Here is a 17,023-nt window from a genome sequence, read left to right as displayed (position 1 = left end):
CTCCCTGACCAACTCCCTCCCTCCCTCACCAACTCCCTCCCTCCCTCCCTCACCAACTCCCTCCCTCCCTCCCTCCCTCACCAACTCCCTCCCTCCCTCCCTCCCTCACCAACTCCCTCCCTCCCTCACCAACTCCCTCCCTCCCTCCCTCCCTCACCAACTCCCTCCCTCACCAACTCCCTACCTCCATCACCAACTCCCTTCCTCCTTGACCAACTCCGTTCCTCCCTGACCAACTCTCTCCCACCCTGACCAGCTTCCTCCGTCCCTCCCTGACCAACTCCCTTCCTCCCTGACCAACTCCCTTCCTCCCTGACCAACTCCCTTCCTCCCTGACCAACTCCCTCCCTCCCTGACAACTCCCTCCCTCCCTGACCAACTCCCTCCCTCCCTGACCAACTCCCTCCCTCCCTGACCAACTCCCTCCCTTCCTCCCTGACCAACTCCCTTCCTCCCTGACCAACTCCCTCCCTCCCTGACCAACTCCCTCCCTCCCTGGCCAACTCTCTCCCTTCCTGACCAACTCCCTCCCTCCCTGACCAACTCCCTCCCTCCCTGACCAACTCCCTCCCTCCCTGTCCAACTCCCTCCCTTCCTGACCAACTCCCTTCCTGACCAACTCCCCTCCTGACCAACTCCCCTCCTGACCAACTCCCTTTCTCCCTGACCAACTCCCTTTCTTCCTGACCAACTCATTTTCTTCTTGACCAACTCCCTTTCTTCCTGACCAACTCCTTTTCTTCTGACCAACTCCCTTTCTTCCTGACCAACTCCCTTCCTCCCTGACCAACTCCCTGACCAACTTCCTCCCTGACCAACTCCCTTTCTTCCTGACCAACTCCCTTTCATCCTGACCAACTCCCTCCCTGACCAACTCCATTCCTCCCTGACCAACTCCCTTTCTTCCTGACCAACTCCCGTCCTCCCTGACCAACTCCCTCCCTCCCTCCCTCCCTCTGACCAACTCCCTTCCTCCCTGACCACCTCCCAACGCTCCCCCTCTCTCCCGACTCCACCCACTCACCCTACCCCCTCCATCATGCGCAGTGAGATACAGCTGTACAGGATTAATTCTGTATGGCCCGCCGCCTGGCTTTTGTATTTTGACAAGTCACTGATTGTTCGGCTGACTGTCCGGATAGTGTAACATCAGCAGCAAGTTAACCAGCTCCAATTTTTTATCCGGCCAAACTGGCTTTTTTCCGTCTCCCATGGACATTTTGGCTGAATATTGAGATAACTTTATCTGGTCACGATTTTGGCGGGATAAGGGCATTTTCCGGATGGTCGATTCCCGGATAATCGAGTGTCTACAGTATTTTCTATGCATTGACCATGATAAATTTATTGGCTTGCCTGGGTTTGCATGTTTCTGGTTGGTATAATCATTTCATTGCCTTCCAAAAATGGAACAAAATCCTGAACCCTTGTAGAGGTAATAGAGCGGTGGTATCATGAATACCACACCTGCAAAAATAGCTGAAAGAGGATCACAAAAACTTGATTACTCATAGTGAAATTTATGGATTGAATGAGTGCTTTGCAAAGCTCAAACTGTAAAAAATAACCAAACCACTTCCTTGCTGCTTCCTTGCTTTTCCACAATATAACAGTGCAAACTACTCATAATCTTGCCTTGTGCCCAGTATCTACCACTTACTGTCTCCCGAGATGGATGTTGTTTTCTGTATTGATAACCCCTCATTAGCTTCCCCCATGCAGGCGATGAGTCACAATAATGTGACTAAAGTATGTTGACCAGACCACACACTAGAAGGTGAAGGGACGACGACGTTTCGGTCTGTCCTGGACTATTCTCAAGTCGATGTATGGACTTGAGAATGGTCCAGGACGGACCGAAACATCGTCGTCCCTTCACCTTTAGCTTCCCTCATCTTTCCATACCTGTATGTGGAAGATAATAGTGAAAGTCTCCCAGCAAAAAAATTGTGTACACAGAACCCCGCAAAATTTAGGCCATTTCAGTGTAGAAAGCCTCCAGAATGCAAATTGCTTTCAGAAATAATACAGTGAAAAAATGAGAAAGAAAGGCATTTCATTACATTTAATGCTAGATTTCTGGAAGGGCTGAATGGTGGTTCCCTGCAGCTAGCTCACTTAGGTAGCTCCACACACAAGTCACATCAGTCTTGGGAATTCTTAATGGTCTACTGGAGACCAGGCTCCCCCCCCCCCCTCACAGAGGCAAACGGAGAAGGGGATTATTTCTGGATTTCTTTCTTCTTATTGGATTATCATTCCCTCACCAAGGGAACATCCAGAAAGTAAGTGAAGCAAAACAAACAACTGCAGGGATCACAAAGACAGACAAGAAAGTAAGTGGCAAATGACTCCACAAAACATTTACCTAGCAGTTAGGTCTAAACCACTAGTTGTAGCTAGCCACTGCCAGGTGGCAGTGGCTAGCTACAACAGTTCCCCATTCCCCATAGCACTGCCAGTTCCCCATTCAGCAAAGCTCAGTGCTGCCACTGATGCCCACGTGTGTAGCCAACTCCTGGAGTTGCCAGCCTATGGGTCCTAATTTCTAAATAAGTGCTGGCCATCCTTTGGATTTTGTCCATTGGGAGCTTTTTTTGTGTTTTTTGAGACTGAGTGATTGCTTCATGTGCTTGCTTATCAGGGACCACAGGAGAGTGATACCCAGCTCTTTATGCTCCCATTTCTAGACTTTTATACCTGGTGTGCTAAATACCTCTCATCATTAATGTTTTCATCATTTCTTTTTTTTTGAAAGTTATGGATATAATTTACTTAAGCACCTTCTTTCTTCAGTGCATTTCACTTATTGACCATTTATACAGGGAATGAGGATGTCCTTATATTTCTTCGACTCAATTACATGTCCAGCTTCCATCAATGTCCCCTTGTCCTTCATCTTCCCCCCCCCCCCCCCCCCCCCCTCAAGATCTTGTAAGTAGTTATCATATTCCCTCTGTTTCTTCTCTCCTCTTAGGTTGTGAGGGTGAGTTCTCTCAACCTATCCTCATAGCTGAGGCCTCTCAATTCTGGTACTAATGTACCGTATGTGCTGGCATATAAGTTAACATTTGAAGCCTTAGAAAATATCTCAAAATCCAGGGGTCGACTTGTCTGCCAAACATAAAATGTGAACCTTTACCACTGAGAGATGAACAAGTGAAACGCTTAGCCTAACACTCGTTGTACAGTACATCACTTTGCAAACTCTGCCCCAACTCGGTTCCATTTGATAATAGCATTCTATATTACCAGTATTTCTGTAATAAGTTTTTAATATCATTGTGTTTCTGCTACATAATGCTACATAGCTTTTTCCTGAGGACTCTGTTTTTGTCTTCGGCTTTGGTAAGATTTTCGTCCAGTCTCTGACTTGGTGTGTGTCCGGGAGGGCAGTTTTGTCGGTCCTCCCAGAGAGGTAGAGCCAGGGTTTTGCCTGCTGTTGGTCGAGGTGGGTCCTATGTGGGGCTGGGGCTGAGGCATCCCCTCCAGCTGGGGGGATGAGCCGACCGGGGAGCCGGTCGGCCGAGCGGACAGCATGCTGGATTTGTGATCCTGTGGTCCTGGGTTCGATCCCAGGCGCCGGCGAGAAACAATGGGCAGAGTTTCTTTCACCCTATGCCCCTATTACCTAGCAGTAAAATAGGTACCTGGGTGTTAGTCAGCTGTCACAGGCTGCTTCCTGGGGGTGGAGGCCTGGTCGAGGACCGGGCCGTGGGGACACTAAAAAAAAGCCCCGAAATCATCTCAAGATAACCTCAAGAAGCTTCTTTGACTGGGAGGTGCCCTGCTTTCTCTGTTCGGCAGGCTGATTCTCAAAATTGCCTTTGACCCTTTTGCGGGTCGCCCCTTTGATGTTGCTGTGTGGGGGACTAGCTCTATTTTCTTATGCTTGGTTCGACGATATGTGGGCATTTCAGGTTGTATCGCATGGCCTGTGGTGGCGTTGGGCAGTCTCTCCTCCTTCGGGGAGGGGGGGGTTCGGGTCTGTTGGGGCAGGCGTCTTCTCTTTCCCTCCGGTGAGTCATCTTGGAGTGGGTGTGTCTAGCTGTGGTCAAAAAGACTTCATCTCTTCAGTGAGAGTGTCATCTTTTTCTGGTCCCGAAACATGATTGTACGGATCTCAGGTACATAATAGATGTGTCCTGTCTGAATCGGTTGATTCCTTGCTCCTCTTTTCGCATGATTATGTTATCCCAGGTCTGTCTTGTTCCTGGGCAGGTTGCTTGGATGATTTACTTGGACGTCAGGAATGCCTATTAGCATGTCCAAATTGATCCAGGGTTCAGGTATTGGTTAGGTTTTGTAGTGGGGAGACAGGCTTACCACTTTCGGGCTCTCCCGTTCGTACTGAATCTGGTACCACGCATTTTTATGCAATTGACTTGGGTCGAAGTGGCCTATCTTTCTTTGTTACGACTGAGGGTATTGGCCTACCTCGATGACTGGCTGGTTTGCTCTCCAGTCGATCTGCTTGTCTGCTAGCCAGCGATCTGGTTCTTTCCCAGCTTGCCAGGTTCAGGTTCCTGGTCAACTGGAGGAAGTCCCAGTCGGTTCTGTCCCAGGTTCGGACCTGGTTAAGACTGACTTGGGATTCTTGGTTGGCGTTGCTTTCGCTTCATGTGGCCTTGCTTCGGCTGCAGTCCCGTCTTCTGCTGCTGTTGAGGAGGACCAGGGTTACTCAATGGATGCTCGAGCAGTTGTGTGGGAGTCAAAACTTTGCCCTTCTGGTTTACCCTTTGGACAAGGTTTGGCTTCAGAGGCTGTTGTGGTTCCTTCGGGGTAACCCCTTTAGTTGCTCTCGCGATCACTGGGTTCGGACCCCAGTGTCCCTGCACCGGTTGCCGTGTCACCAGCTTCGACTTTGGGTTTTTCGGGGTTCGGTGCCATGGCACCTTCCTCCTCCCTCACTTGATGTGTTCACGGATACCTCGGCTGTCAGTTGGTGTTTTGTGACCAGGCTGGCCAGGGTTGTTGGCGTTCTCTTCGTCGGGCTCACAGCACCTTGCAGGAGTTTACGATCATGTAGTAGGCCTGGTGGAGAGTTCGGGTTCCTCCAGGCTCATTGATCCAGCTCCACTCGGATTGTTTCCCCATGGTTCATTGTCATAACCGCAGGGGGTCTGTTCGGTCCATGGCTCTGTGGGGCTGGTCGCTTTTGGTAGCTCATCTGCTGAGTTCTTGGGGTTTACATCTCCACACCGTTCATGTTCAGGCTATATCCAGCATCTTGGCCAACAGTCTGTCTTGCTTCCTTCCTCTTTCCATGGAATGGACCGTCGACACTACTACTTTCCTCTGGCTTTTCTGGACGTTTGGGTGCCCGAACATCGACTTCTTCGCAGCAGTGTGGTCTTGGCATTTTCCTCTTTATGTGGCGCCATTCCCCGACTGCAAGGACCTCATAGTGGACGTCCTTCGACTGTACACGGCGAGATACAATGGATGCATTTTCCTCTTTCCACCGGCATGACTGTTGCTCCGGGCACTGATGCATCTGGAGTCTTACAGTGGAAGAGTGATTCTTCTGGCACGTTGGCTGACCAAGCCTTGGTTTCAGGTGCTTCTTGCATGGTGTCTGGTCTTGCCTGGTCTTCGGACTGAGTTATGCTTTTTTCTCTTTCCTGCTCATTTTATGGTGACCCCTTTCGTCCAGGATTGATTTTGGAAAGCATTGTTTTTGCTTTCCAGGGCTGCTGGTTGTTGAGTGGTGAGCTTCCTGCTTTGCTCCAATACTGGGGATTTTGTTCTGTTGATGACCAAACCACACACCAGATGAAGATACGATGACGTTTTGGTCCATCCTGGACCATTATAAAGTCGATAATTAATTGTTTGTTCTTTTGGTCCTGGTGGTCGTTTTTTATCATTTGCAGCCTATTCCTTTTCTAGCAAAGAATGAGACGGCGGGCTGCCAGAGTGGTTGCTTAGTTGTGGAAGCTTTGTTAGTTCGGCCGGACACATGCGTTGTGTCCGGTGGCAGCTTTGTGTCGATACCTGCGAGCCACCAGTATGGTTTTGGTGGAAGTTTTATGGGTTGATCTGGTTCCCTGGTTCCCTGTTCCAAGGGTCGTGTGACTCAGGATGTCCACGGTGTCATCAAAGCTAGCCAGCCTGTGGTCTACCCTCGTACGCATGAGGTTCGGAAGTACCCTGCTTTATTGACCCTTTCTGGGGGAGCCCCCCTCGGTTTCTCGGAGCTTATCCAGGCTGATATGGATATATTAGACTTTGGCATCAGTCAGTGTGAATGGAAGTCTTAGGCCTACTGGGGACCATGAGTCAGAACCTGGCCCCCTCAGAGAGGCACGAGGAGCAATGGCCTATAGAATGGCACATGTGATTTGGAGCATTCTATGTCTGCCATTGACTGGGTCAGGCACCCAAAAAGATAAGCATCCCAAAACAATGCCCTGTTCTGGTTAAAACTACTATTGAAAGTCAAACGAGTGGACAGAATTCCCCAAAGACAAACGAGCATGATGTCACCACATGGCGCGCCGCTGTCTGCACAGCTCATCTCCTCCCCGGGAGGGGGGAAGGGGGAGCCCCAGACCCCGCATGCCAGCTACCCACACCTCAGTTCACGGCTGATGCGTTTGAGGCTTGGTCGTGTGACTCCAGCTCCTGATTTTGTTTGCTGTGCTGTGCCTTGTGTCCAGTGCTATCTTCAGGGGGGTGCATGAGCTGGGAGTAAATTCACAGGTTCTCAGGCTGCATGCTTAGGGTTACCTTCCCCAAGTCCCCTGTAAGTACCGTCCTTGGAGCTTGGGGCCATCTTCCACAAGTCACCTTGGAATCAACCTCTGTTGGTCTTTTTGCTGCTCGGTGATTAACTGCCCTGAGTGTTTAGCTTTTAAAAGTTTGATTGGTAGACTTGGGCGCCGGTTCAGAGTACCCTGCCTTGGCTTACCCTTAGTGATACCAGTCTAGGGGCCCTGGGAAACCCCACGGAGGCACAAGGGGTCCGAGGGATGTGTCCCCCCCTGGGTCCCATCTCGCCTTGTGGGAGTTTGAGGGTTTCTCTGTCCCCTTGTCTTAGGGTGACACTCACTGTTTTTATGAGACACTCGCTCTCCCCACCAGAAATGTCCTGGCTGCACGCTACTTGGTCACTGTTCCTGGGCCTAGTCGAGTCTGTGTCACTTTGGGTCGGCGGTTGCAGCCTGTTGTATCGACTACTCGTTGAGGGGTGAGTGTTGACCGTCTTCTGGGTAAGTCCTCTTGTTTTTCGTCTTTTGGTAAGTAGCTCTAGGGAGCCGAAGGGGCTCCCCCCAATAAACCAGCGTTGAATGTAATGAAACGCCATTTTCTGGGTGAGACCCGGAGGCTACCCGGCAACCCTCCCTCCCTCCCTCCGGTCATCAGTTTTTCACATGTTTTTGACATCCAGCCTCAGAACTGGAGTGTGGGTAGCTGGCATGAGGTGCCTGGGGCTTTCCCTTTTCCCTCCCGGGAAGAGGGGAGCTGCGCAGACGGGGGTGCGGCATGTGATGATGTCATGCTCGTTTGTCTTTGGGGAGTTATGTCCACTCATTTGACTTTCAGTAGTACAGTAGTTTCATCCAGAATAGTGATTTGTTTTGGGATGCTTACCCTTCTGGGTTCCTGACCCAGTCGATGGCAGACATAGAATGCTCTAAATCTCATATGCAATTCTATAGGCCATTGCTCCTCGTGCCTCTCTGAGAGGGGGGCCCAGTTCTGGCTCGTGGTCCCCGGTTGGCCTAAGAACTCCATTCACCCTGACTGATTCCAAGGTCTGATATATCCTTGATATATAATAATATACACATGGAAAATACTGGAGGGCCAAGTCCCAAATCTACACAGTAAAATAACAACGTACTGGAGTGAACGATATGGAAGAAAATGCAAGATTGAACCAGTGAAGAGCAGAGGTGCCATAGGCACAATCAGAGAGCACTGTATAAATGTCAGAGGTCCGCGGTTGTTCAACATCCTCCCAGCGACTATAAGAAATATTGCCGGAACAACCGTGGACATCTTCAAGAGAAAACTGGACTGTTTTCTAAGAGAAGTTCCGGATCAGCCGGGATGTGGTGGGTATGTGGCCCTGCGGGCCGCTCCAAGCAACAGCCTGGTGGACCAAACTCTCACAAGTCGAGCCTGGCCTCTGGCCGGGCTTGGGGAGTAGAAGAACTCCCAGAACCCCATCAAGCAGGTATCCATATCAGCCTGGATAAGCTCTGGGAAGCCTTCGGGGTCTCGCCCTGGAAATGGTGTTTCATTACATTCAACGCTTGTTATTTGTATAAAAATGATGCCTAGCATAAGGTCTAAGATGTCTCCTTTGATCAGCTATGATCAAAACGAATTGTATCTCGCTTCCTTTTGTCTTTTAGTGATGGCAAGATGATTGGTATCACTGAACCAAGACGTGTTGCTGCAATTTCAATGTCTCGGAGAGTTGCACAGGAGATGAATCTGTCGGCAAAAGAAGTGTCATATCAGATTCGGTTTGAAGGAAACACAACACCAGAGACGAAGCTCAAATTTATGACAGATGGTGTTTTGCTGAAGGAAATCCAATTGGTAAGTTATAGATCTGCATAAATATCTTAAAATAATAAATTTTTATAGTTTTCTCCAAATATATAAATAACTACGTGTGCTCATCTATATATTTTCTAATACATTTCCCACAAATGTGCTGTGTTGCCTGATGAATCTTGTGTAATGATTGAGGCTTCAAGAAGCAATTACTGATTATTGTTCTTATCACTGCCACCACCACCTTTAGTAATAACATTGTTCTTATCACTGCCACCACCACCTTTAGTAATAACATTGTTCTTATCACTGCCACCACCACCTTTAGTAATAACATTGTTCTTATCACTGCCACCACCACCTTTAGTAATAACATTGTTCTTATCACTGCCACCACCTCCTTTAGTAATAACATTGTTCTTATCACTGCCACCACCACCTTTAGTAATAACATTGTTCTTATCACTGCCACCACCACCTTTAGTAATAACATTGTTCTTATCACTGCCACCACCACCTTTAGTAATAACATTGTTCTTATCACTGCCACCACCACCTTTAGTAATAACATTGTTCTTATCACTGCCACCACCACCTTTAGTAATAACATTGTTCTTATCACTGCCACCACCACCTTTAGTAATAACATTGTTCTTATCACTGCCACCACCACCTTTAGTAATACCATTGTTCTTATCACTGCCACCACCACCTTTAGTAATAACATTGTTCTTATCACTGCCACCACCACCTTTAGTAATAACATTGTTCTTATCACTGCCACCACCACCTTTAGTAATAACATTGTTCTTATCACTGCCACCACCACCTTTAGTAATAACATTGTTCTTATCACTGCCACCACCACCTTTAGTAATAACATTGTTCTTATCACTGCCACCACCACCTTTAGTAATAACATTGTTCTTATCACTGCCACCACCACCTTTAGTAATAACATTGTTCTTATCACTGCCACCACCACCTTTAGTAATAACATTGTTCTTATCACTGCCACCACCACCTTTAGTAATAACATTGTTCTTATCACTGCCACCACCACCTTTAGTAATAACATTGTTCTTATCACTGCCACCACCACCTTTAGTAATAACATTGTTCTTATCACTGCCACCACCACCTTTAGTAATAACATTGTTCTTATCACTGCCACCACCACCTTTAGTAATAACATTGTTCTTATCACTGCCACCACCACCTTTAGTAATAACATTGTTCTTATCACTGCCACCACCACCTTTAGTAATAACATTGTTCTTATCACTGCCACCACCACCTTTAGTAATAACATTGTTCTTATCACTGCCACCACCACCTTTAGTAATAACATTGTTCTTATCACTGCCACCACCACCTTTAGTAATAACATTGTTCTTATCACTGCCACCACCACCTTTAGTAATAACATTGTTCTTATCACTGCCACCACCACCTTTAGTAATAACATTGTTCTTATCACTGCCACCACCACCTTTAGTAATAACATTGTTCTTATCACTGCCACCACCACCTTTAGTAATAACATTGTTCTTATCACTGCCACCACCACCTTTAGTAATAACATTGTTCTTATCACTGCCACCACCACCTTTAGTAATAACATTGTTCTTATCACTACCACCACCACCTTTAGTAATAACATTGTTCTTATCACTGCCACCACCACCTTTAGTAATAACATTGTTCTTATCACTGCCACCACCACCTTTAGTAATAACATTGTTCTTATCACTGCCACCACCACCTTTAGTAATAACATTTAAGCTTTAAATGCTGTACCTCAAACCTGTAAGCTATTATTATACAAAAGATTTGTACTGTTCATCCATGGAAGTTTTGTTATGAAATAGGTATTGATCAAGGGTATAAAAGTTAAACATAGGATGATTTGAATTACAGAAGTGTTCATAGCAAAATTTCATATATATTGTTGCAGGAGTGTATTATTAGCCATTGCTTAAATATCGTTATAGTCGTTTTTGTATAAACAAGTATTTTTTAATATTTTCTCTAAATAATTTAAACAGGATCCAACCCTGAAGAAGTACTCGGCAATAATAATTGACGAAGCACATGAGCGCAGCGTCTTTTCAGATATTTTGATTGGCATTCTCTCTCGAATGATTATTAGACGCCAAGCTAAGGGCAAGCCTCTAAAACTCATAATTATGTCAGCCACCTTGAGGGTTGAAGACTTCACTGAAAATGCTCGTCTCTTTAAGCCACCCAAGCCTCCAGTTATAAAGGTATTTATTGTGAACTTAAAATATAAGTGTTCTTTGATGTATGTGCATTAGTTGAAATGCTCCACTGAAAGCATTTATTATTTCTTTCCTATTTTGCAGATCAAATATTTGCATTGGGACCACCAGTGGGTAAGGTGGTCCCATGGATATCCTCCCTCTCCCAAACCTGCTCTTGCTTTGTGTGAATTTGAGGCTTGTATGCTTGTATGCGACATGACAACTTTCATTCCTTCTGCCACTACCAAGCTGCCTGCTGGGTCGGTGAGACATTTTACCCTGAGTCATGTGGGACCTGTTCTAATGTTATTCTTCTATCTGCCCCACCTGATTAGTCCAGTATTTTCAGGCAGCAACTACTTTACATTTGAGGCTTTCTGTCTTCCAATGGTCTAGGTTGTCTACCAAGTTTGATGCTCCTTAGCTACCTTGGTTTGTGTTAGGTATCCGGATTTTGTTGGTGTCAGATTCAAGAGGTGTTAGTTAATTCAACCGTGGTTCTTTCTATGCCTTCCTTCCCTATTGGGCGTAGTTCACCCTTCCTCTGGTCCTTCGTCCTCCTGCTTTCGGCCCCAATGCATCTGAGAGTTTTGAGGTTTGGGCAGGATTTTGCTTGGGATTGGGTTTTCTTGCGGGGTCTAATGGGTCAGTTGTTGGTTTGTTTGGTGGTCTCTTTCATGCCCGTGTTTGAGGTTCAGCTGCTCTTCTGCTCTCCCAGTTTGTAAGCTTGCCCATGCTGTCCCAGCTCACAGGTGTTTTGGGGTCACCCTGTTATCTGATTAGCTATTTCTTGCTCAGCCCCAGCATCCTTGTGAGGTTTGTGCTGTGTTTCTTGAATGTAATGAAGCTAGAATTTCTGGGTGAGCCCTGGTGGCTCCCTGAAACCCTCACATCTCGGAGGGGGTTGGGAGTGTTTCGAAACTGAGGGTGGAACAGCTGGCTCACCTTTGGCTGCCTCCCTCCTACCCCCCAGGGAAGTGGGAGGTGGGGTGAATGAGCTAGCACTAGTTTTTATGAGTTTTTGATTGTTTACATTGTTAAGGAAGGTCTTTTGGCAATTTTGAGGCTGAAGTTTCGTTTCTAATCAGTAGTGATCTGTTTTATATTGCTGATTTTTCTGGGTGTTTTCCCTAATGGATGGCAGACATGATTGAGATTAATAAGAATTTTATCATACATGCCATTTGTTTCGGCCTTTCTTAGCCAGTAACCGGGTTTTTCTGTGGAGAGCCCCTTCAGCTAGCTTCCTGGAGCTATACAGGGCTGATGTGTATATATTAGAACGTGGCAACAGTCAATCCGTGGAGTTCTATGCCTACCGGGAACCATGAGCCAGAACCTGGCCCCCCTCAGAAAGGCATGAGGAGCAATGGCCTATAGACACCCCTCATGTAGTTGGAAGCAGTCTGTATCTGCCATCTACCATGTCAGGCACCCAGATAGGTAGAAATCCCAAAACAAACTACAGCTGGCTAAAAATTGCAAACCAAAAGCCAAACGAGCAAGCAGAACTCCCTAATCAGAAAACTAGCAAATAAGCATGACGTCACCACAGCCACTGCGCTGTTGTCTGTACATCTCTAACCCCCCCCCTCCCTGGGAGGGAGAAGGGGGGCCCCAAGACCTCCCGTGCCGGTTACCCAACCCCAGTTCTGAGGCTGTTGTATTGGGTAGCGGTTGATCGACTCTGGCTCCAATCCTTTAGCAGTGCTATGCTGCGGTGTGGTGGTGTGGGAGCTAGGTGTAATTCCAGAAGTACTGGGGCGGCATGTGCCTAGGGTCCCCTTCCTTAGGTGCCCTGTCAGTACTGCCCTTGCAGTTTGGGGTTACCTTCCACAAACTGTCTGGGAACTGCCTCCGCAGGGTTCTTTTGCTGCTTGGTGATTGCCCACCTTTGGGGTCAGCTGGGTTTTTTTTTCCTACCACTGTTTGGCCTTGGATAGGAGGTAGTAGCTTCACTGGCAGGGGCACCGAGTACTGTGTATCTGTCTTATAATACACATAGCAGCCAGTTCTGTTCCTCCTGGAGACGTTGTGCTTTAGCCAGGTGTTTATTTTCTTTTGCTTTGCCTGGTGAGGCTGTGAGACCACTTGTATTATATGGGTGGCCCTCCGATAGGTTGTAACGTATCGATAAATCGATGAAAAAAGAAAAGGAAAAGATGAAAGGTAAAAAGTGGGGTGAGGGAGTCAGAGAGGTGGAAGGGAGGTGTGAGGATCATGGTCAGGGAAAAAGGAAAGTGAGGATGAGAAGGCGAGACTTAGATAAAGGAGGAAATTATAAGAGTAGAAAGTAAGAGTGTTTGTAAGAATAGTAGAGTAGTAGAAAATGTAGAAAGTAGAAGGATGAAAGTTGTTGCTGCCACCATCCATTCAAGTTAGTTATACATATATCATATACAAGACAAGGAATGGAACTTGTCTGTACTTTTAGCTGTTATCAACTGGAATCATTTACTTGTACATTAAAATCTTAAAACCTGTACCCTCAGAGGGCTCTCTACTTTAGCCTCAACTGACAAAGATCTAGGGAACAGAATGATATTCAATACAAACCAACAAGTTAATAAAATATATATTTATCATTAGATCTTCATGTATATAGATATCGTTTTTAAATCATCACTTCAGATGTTAAATGACAACAATAATATACTTTACAATGTGAGTCACCACACAAGACATTGAGGACACTATGGCTGACTGCCCCTGAAAATCACACAACACCTTAAGCTGGAAAGCACCAATTTGTCACCTTAAAGTTCAATTCACCAAAGTGTCTGAGCCTAAGGTTGACAGTTGACAGGCAGAGTCCCCTTTCTGGCCTTGGGAGGCCAGTCTGGCGGCTGGAGCCTTGGGACCAGCGATCTACTCCCTCCTGCTGTATCTTCAATATTCTCTGTGTCTGATTGATTTCGAATGTGCAGTTCCCTGGGTATTTATGGAGGAACTGGGAGTTAAGCGCTACCTACTAAGTAGAGCCTCAGGCTCTCTACCTACCACACCTTAAACAGCGGCTTGTTTGAGGGAGACACACCACCAACCGTCTGCAGTTATCAGCTTAGCAGAAAGTAAGGTCAATTCACACAACCTGACCTCTGGTTAACTTGTGGTCATCAACTTCTCTAGGTGTGACTTCTTAATTGCTAAAGCCAGACAACCTGGTACCATTCAAACAGCCTGTCTGGCTGGCTGACTTGTATGCAAAATAAAATTAAACTAAAACACCTTTATGTGTTTCAAGGTCCCCATTATTGCACACATCACAGGGGTTCAACATTTTGTTTGTTTGGTAGTTTTGGGATGACCGGTTAGCAGTACCTTGCCTGGGCTTCCCTTAGCCCAGGCTTGTTCCTTGCTTGTACTCCAGTTCACCGAGTCCACTGCTATTGATATTTGGGTGCAGACAGCTTCAGCATTGCATGCGAGGTTTAGGTTGCTGCAGGACGCTAGGTTGGTTGCCTTTCCAGATGCCCTGTGGCTGCCCCGCTTCGGTTATAGGTATGTTGTGGGGCGTCTGGCTTAACTCTTTCGTTGCCTTTCATTTAGCTTGAATCTGGCATCTTGCATGTTCAACACGTCTTACCTGGGTTGTGGTGGCCCCTCTGCATCTCTTAGGGGTTCGGGTTCTGGCCTACCTCAACGACTGATGGTGTGGGCTCCCAGCCAGTCCGCGTGTCTGAGTTCTTGGTAGTGTGGAGGTAGCTTTGGAGGGCTCGGGTTGCTCGCAGATCGACAGTCCAGCTCCAATCAGACTGCTCCCCAGTGGTTCATTGACTGAACTGCGGGGGTTTGATGCTGTCCTTGGCTCTTTGAGGCTGGTTGCTATGGGTGACTCGTCTGCTGAGTTCTCAGAGTGTGACACTCTTGGCAATTCACACTTCTTTGATTGGGGGGGAGGGTGTCCAACATCCTAGTGGACAGCTTGTCTCAGTTCATTCCCCCTGTCCATGGAATGGACAATTGACACCGACTCGTTCAGTTGGCTCTGCCAGACATACGTGATCCCAGAGGTGGACCTTTTCGCATCGGTGTGGTCGTGGTGTCTCCCGTTGTATGTGGTGCCCTTTCCAGACTGTGAGGCCATCGGGGTCAGTGCCTTCAGGCAGGACTGGTCGAGGTTGGGTTTCCTGTACATCTCCCCCGGCCCTGCTGCTGCTCCAATGCCTACCTTTCTTGGAGACTCACCAAGGGAGAGTAGTCGTGTTGGCCCATTTGTGTCTGGCCCAGCCTTGGTTTGAGGCACTGTTTGCTCTGTGTCTGAACCCAAGGGGTCTTCCCATGACTCCGCCTCTTTCAGGAGATCGGCCCTGTCAGCTTCGTAGCTGGTTAAATCTTCTTGAGTCTTTGCGTTTGGGTGTTTTGCCTCGGGTCTATCACCACTTGTATGGTGATCAGGTTGCTTCTTTGATGGTGTCCCACCTGCATGCTTCATCTCGGTGGTAGTATGAAGTTTTCTGGCGGTTCTTCCATATTTTTATTGTCCCTACATAGGTTTACTTTGGTTTCTGATGCGGTGGTGTTGTCATTTCTCTCATGGTTGTTTCAGGACCGTCACCTTATGCCAGTTGGTCTGGCACTCCTTGAAGGAAACTATCTAGTTTCCTCTTGAAGATGTCAACGGTTGTTCCGGCTATATTTCTTATGCTCGCTGGAAGGGTGTTGAACAACTGTGGACCTCTGATGTTTGTACAGTTCTTTCTTATTGTGCCTATGGTACCCCTGCTCTTCACTGGTTCTATTCTGCATTTTCTTCCATATCGTTCACTCCAGCATGTTGTTATTTTACTGTGCAGATTGGGGACCTGCCCCTCGTGCGTGCAAGTCTCGTGCTCTGTTTCACCTCCGGCCTGCTCATGCCCCACCTGAGCCGTCCTGGTCTTTGGACAGGGTGCTTTCTTTGCTCCTCTCCTCAGTTTGCTCCTCCTCAGCCCCTTCAGTTCAGGATTGTTTCTCTTAAGGCTTTTTTCCTGTTGGCATTGGCCTCTGGGGGGTCGGGTCAGGGCGCTTCATGCTCTCCTCCTGGTGCAGGGGTTTCTGCTCCTTTGGTCCTGGTAGTAGGTTTGTTCGTTTGCAGCCGTCTCCTTCTTTTCTGGTAAAGAATGAGATTGCTGCCTTCCGGAGGGGTCCTTGGGTTGTTGATGTGTAGTTGGTTCGGCCGGGGGTGCATCATATGTTGTGTTTGGTTGTGGCTCTCCGGCGTTATTTTTGTGCCAAGGCTTCTGTGTCCGGGGACGCGCTTTGGATTCATCCAGTTTCCCTTCTTCCCTGTTCCAGAGTTCGGGTCTTCTGAGTCGTCCGCACAGTTATTTGGTCTGACCAGCTTGCTGTCTATTCCCCTGTGCCTACGATGTTCATAAGTTTGCTGTGCTTGCTGCTGTCTTTGATATCCTGTCTTGGGCTGACATTCGGGCACAGGGTTTTTGGTGGTCGAACAGGGTCCTAGCTGCACTCTACCTGGTCAGTGTTCCTGGGCCCCATTAGGCCTGTGTTGCTTTGGGTCGGTGGTTGCAGCTAGTTGTCTCGACTTCATATTGAGGCGCAACTGCCGACTGCCTCTTGGGTAAGTTCCTGTTGTTTTTGTCTTTGGTTAGGTAGCTCTGGTTAAGGGAGCTGAAGGGGCTCCCCCCAGAAAACCAGAGTTGAATGTAATGAAACGCCATTTTCTGAGTGAGATCCGAAGGCTCCCCGGCAATCCTCCTTCCCTCCGGTCGGTGGTTTTTCACATGTTTTGACATCCAGCTTTAGAACTGTAGGGTTGATCGCAGGCACATGGATCTTTGACATCCCCTTCACTGGGAGGGGTGAGGTTGCAAGCAGGATGCAAACAAGCAGTGTAACGACATCATGCTACTTTGCTAGTTTTCATTTGGGGAGTTATGTCCACTTGTTCGACTTTCGGTAGCAATATTTTAACCAGAATAGGGATTTGTTTTGGGGCGCTTACTTTTTTGGGTGCCTGACCCAGTCGATGGCAGACATAAAATGCTTCCAACCACATGGGGGTTTCTATAGGCTATTGCTCCTCATGCCTCTCTAAGGGGGCCAGGTTCTGGCTCGTGGTCCCCAGTAGGCCTAAGACTTCCATTCACACTGACTGATGCTAAAGTCTAATATATCCATATCAGCCTGGATAGCTCCGGGAAAGCCTATGCAATTACATTCAACGCTGGTTTTTATGCACAGTACTCTTGTGACCAAATATTTAGTGTATTGTGAAAGTCATATAAAATTTATAAGAGTAC

At 47.5% G+C, this 17,023-nt stretch overlaps 1 protein-coding gene across 1 annotated transcript in view; it reads left to right on the top strand.

The window, feature by feature from the left end:
• The window catches only part of kz (putative ATP-dependent RNA helicase kurz), a 222,505-nt gene that overhangs the window by 93,053 nt on the left and 112,429 nt on the right, over nt 1–17,023 (top strand). The window contains exons 5-6 of the mRNA XM_045732921.2: nt 8,367–8,556; nt 10,563–10,781. Of these exons, the coding sequence (XP_045588877.2) occupies nt 8,367–8,556; nt 10,563–10,781 (409 nt within the window). The remainder of the gene's footprint in view (nt 1–8,366; nt 8,557–10,562; nt 10,782–17,023) is intronic.

This window comes from Procambarus clarkii, chromosome 4 (assembly GCF_040958095.1).
Source record: "Procambarus clarkii isolate CNS0578487 chromosome 4, FALCON_Pclarkii_2.0, whole genome shotgun sequence".
In the NCBI taxonomy this organism is placed as follows: domain Eukaryota; kingdom Metazoa; phylum Arthropoda; class Malacostraca; order Decapoda; family Cambaridae; genus Procambarus; species Procambarus clarkii.
Note: the sequence above shows the minus strand (reverse complement) of the source record. Positions and strands in the feature narration are given on the sequence as shown.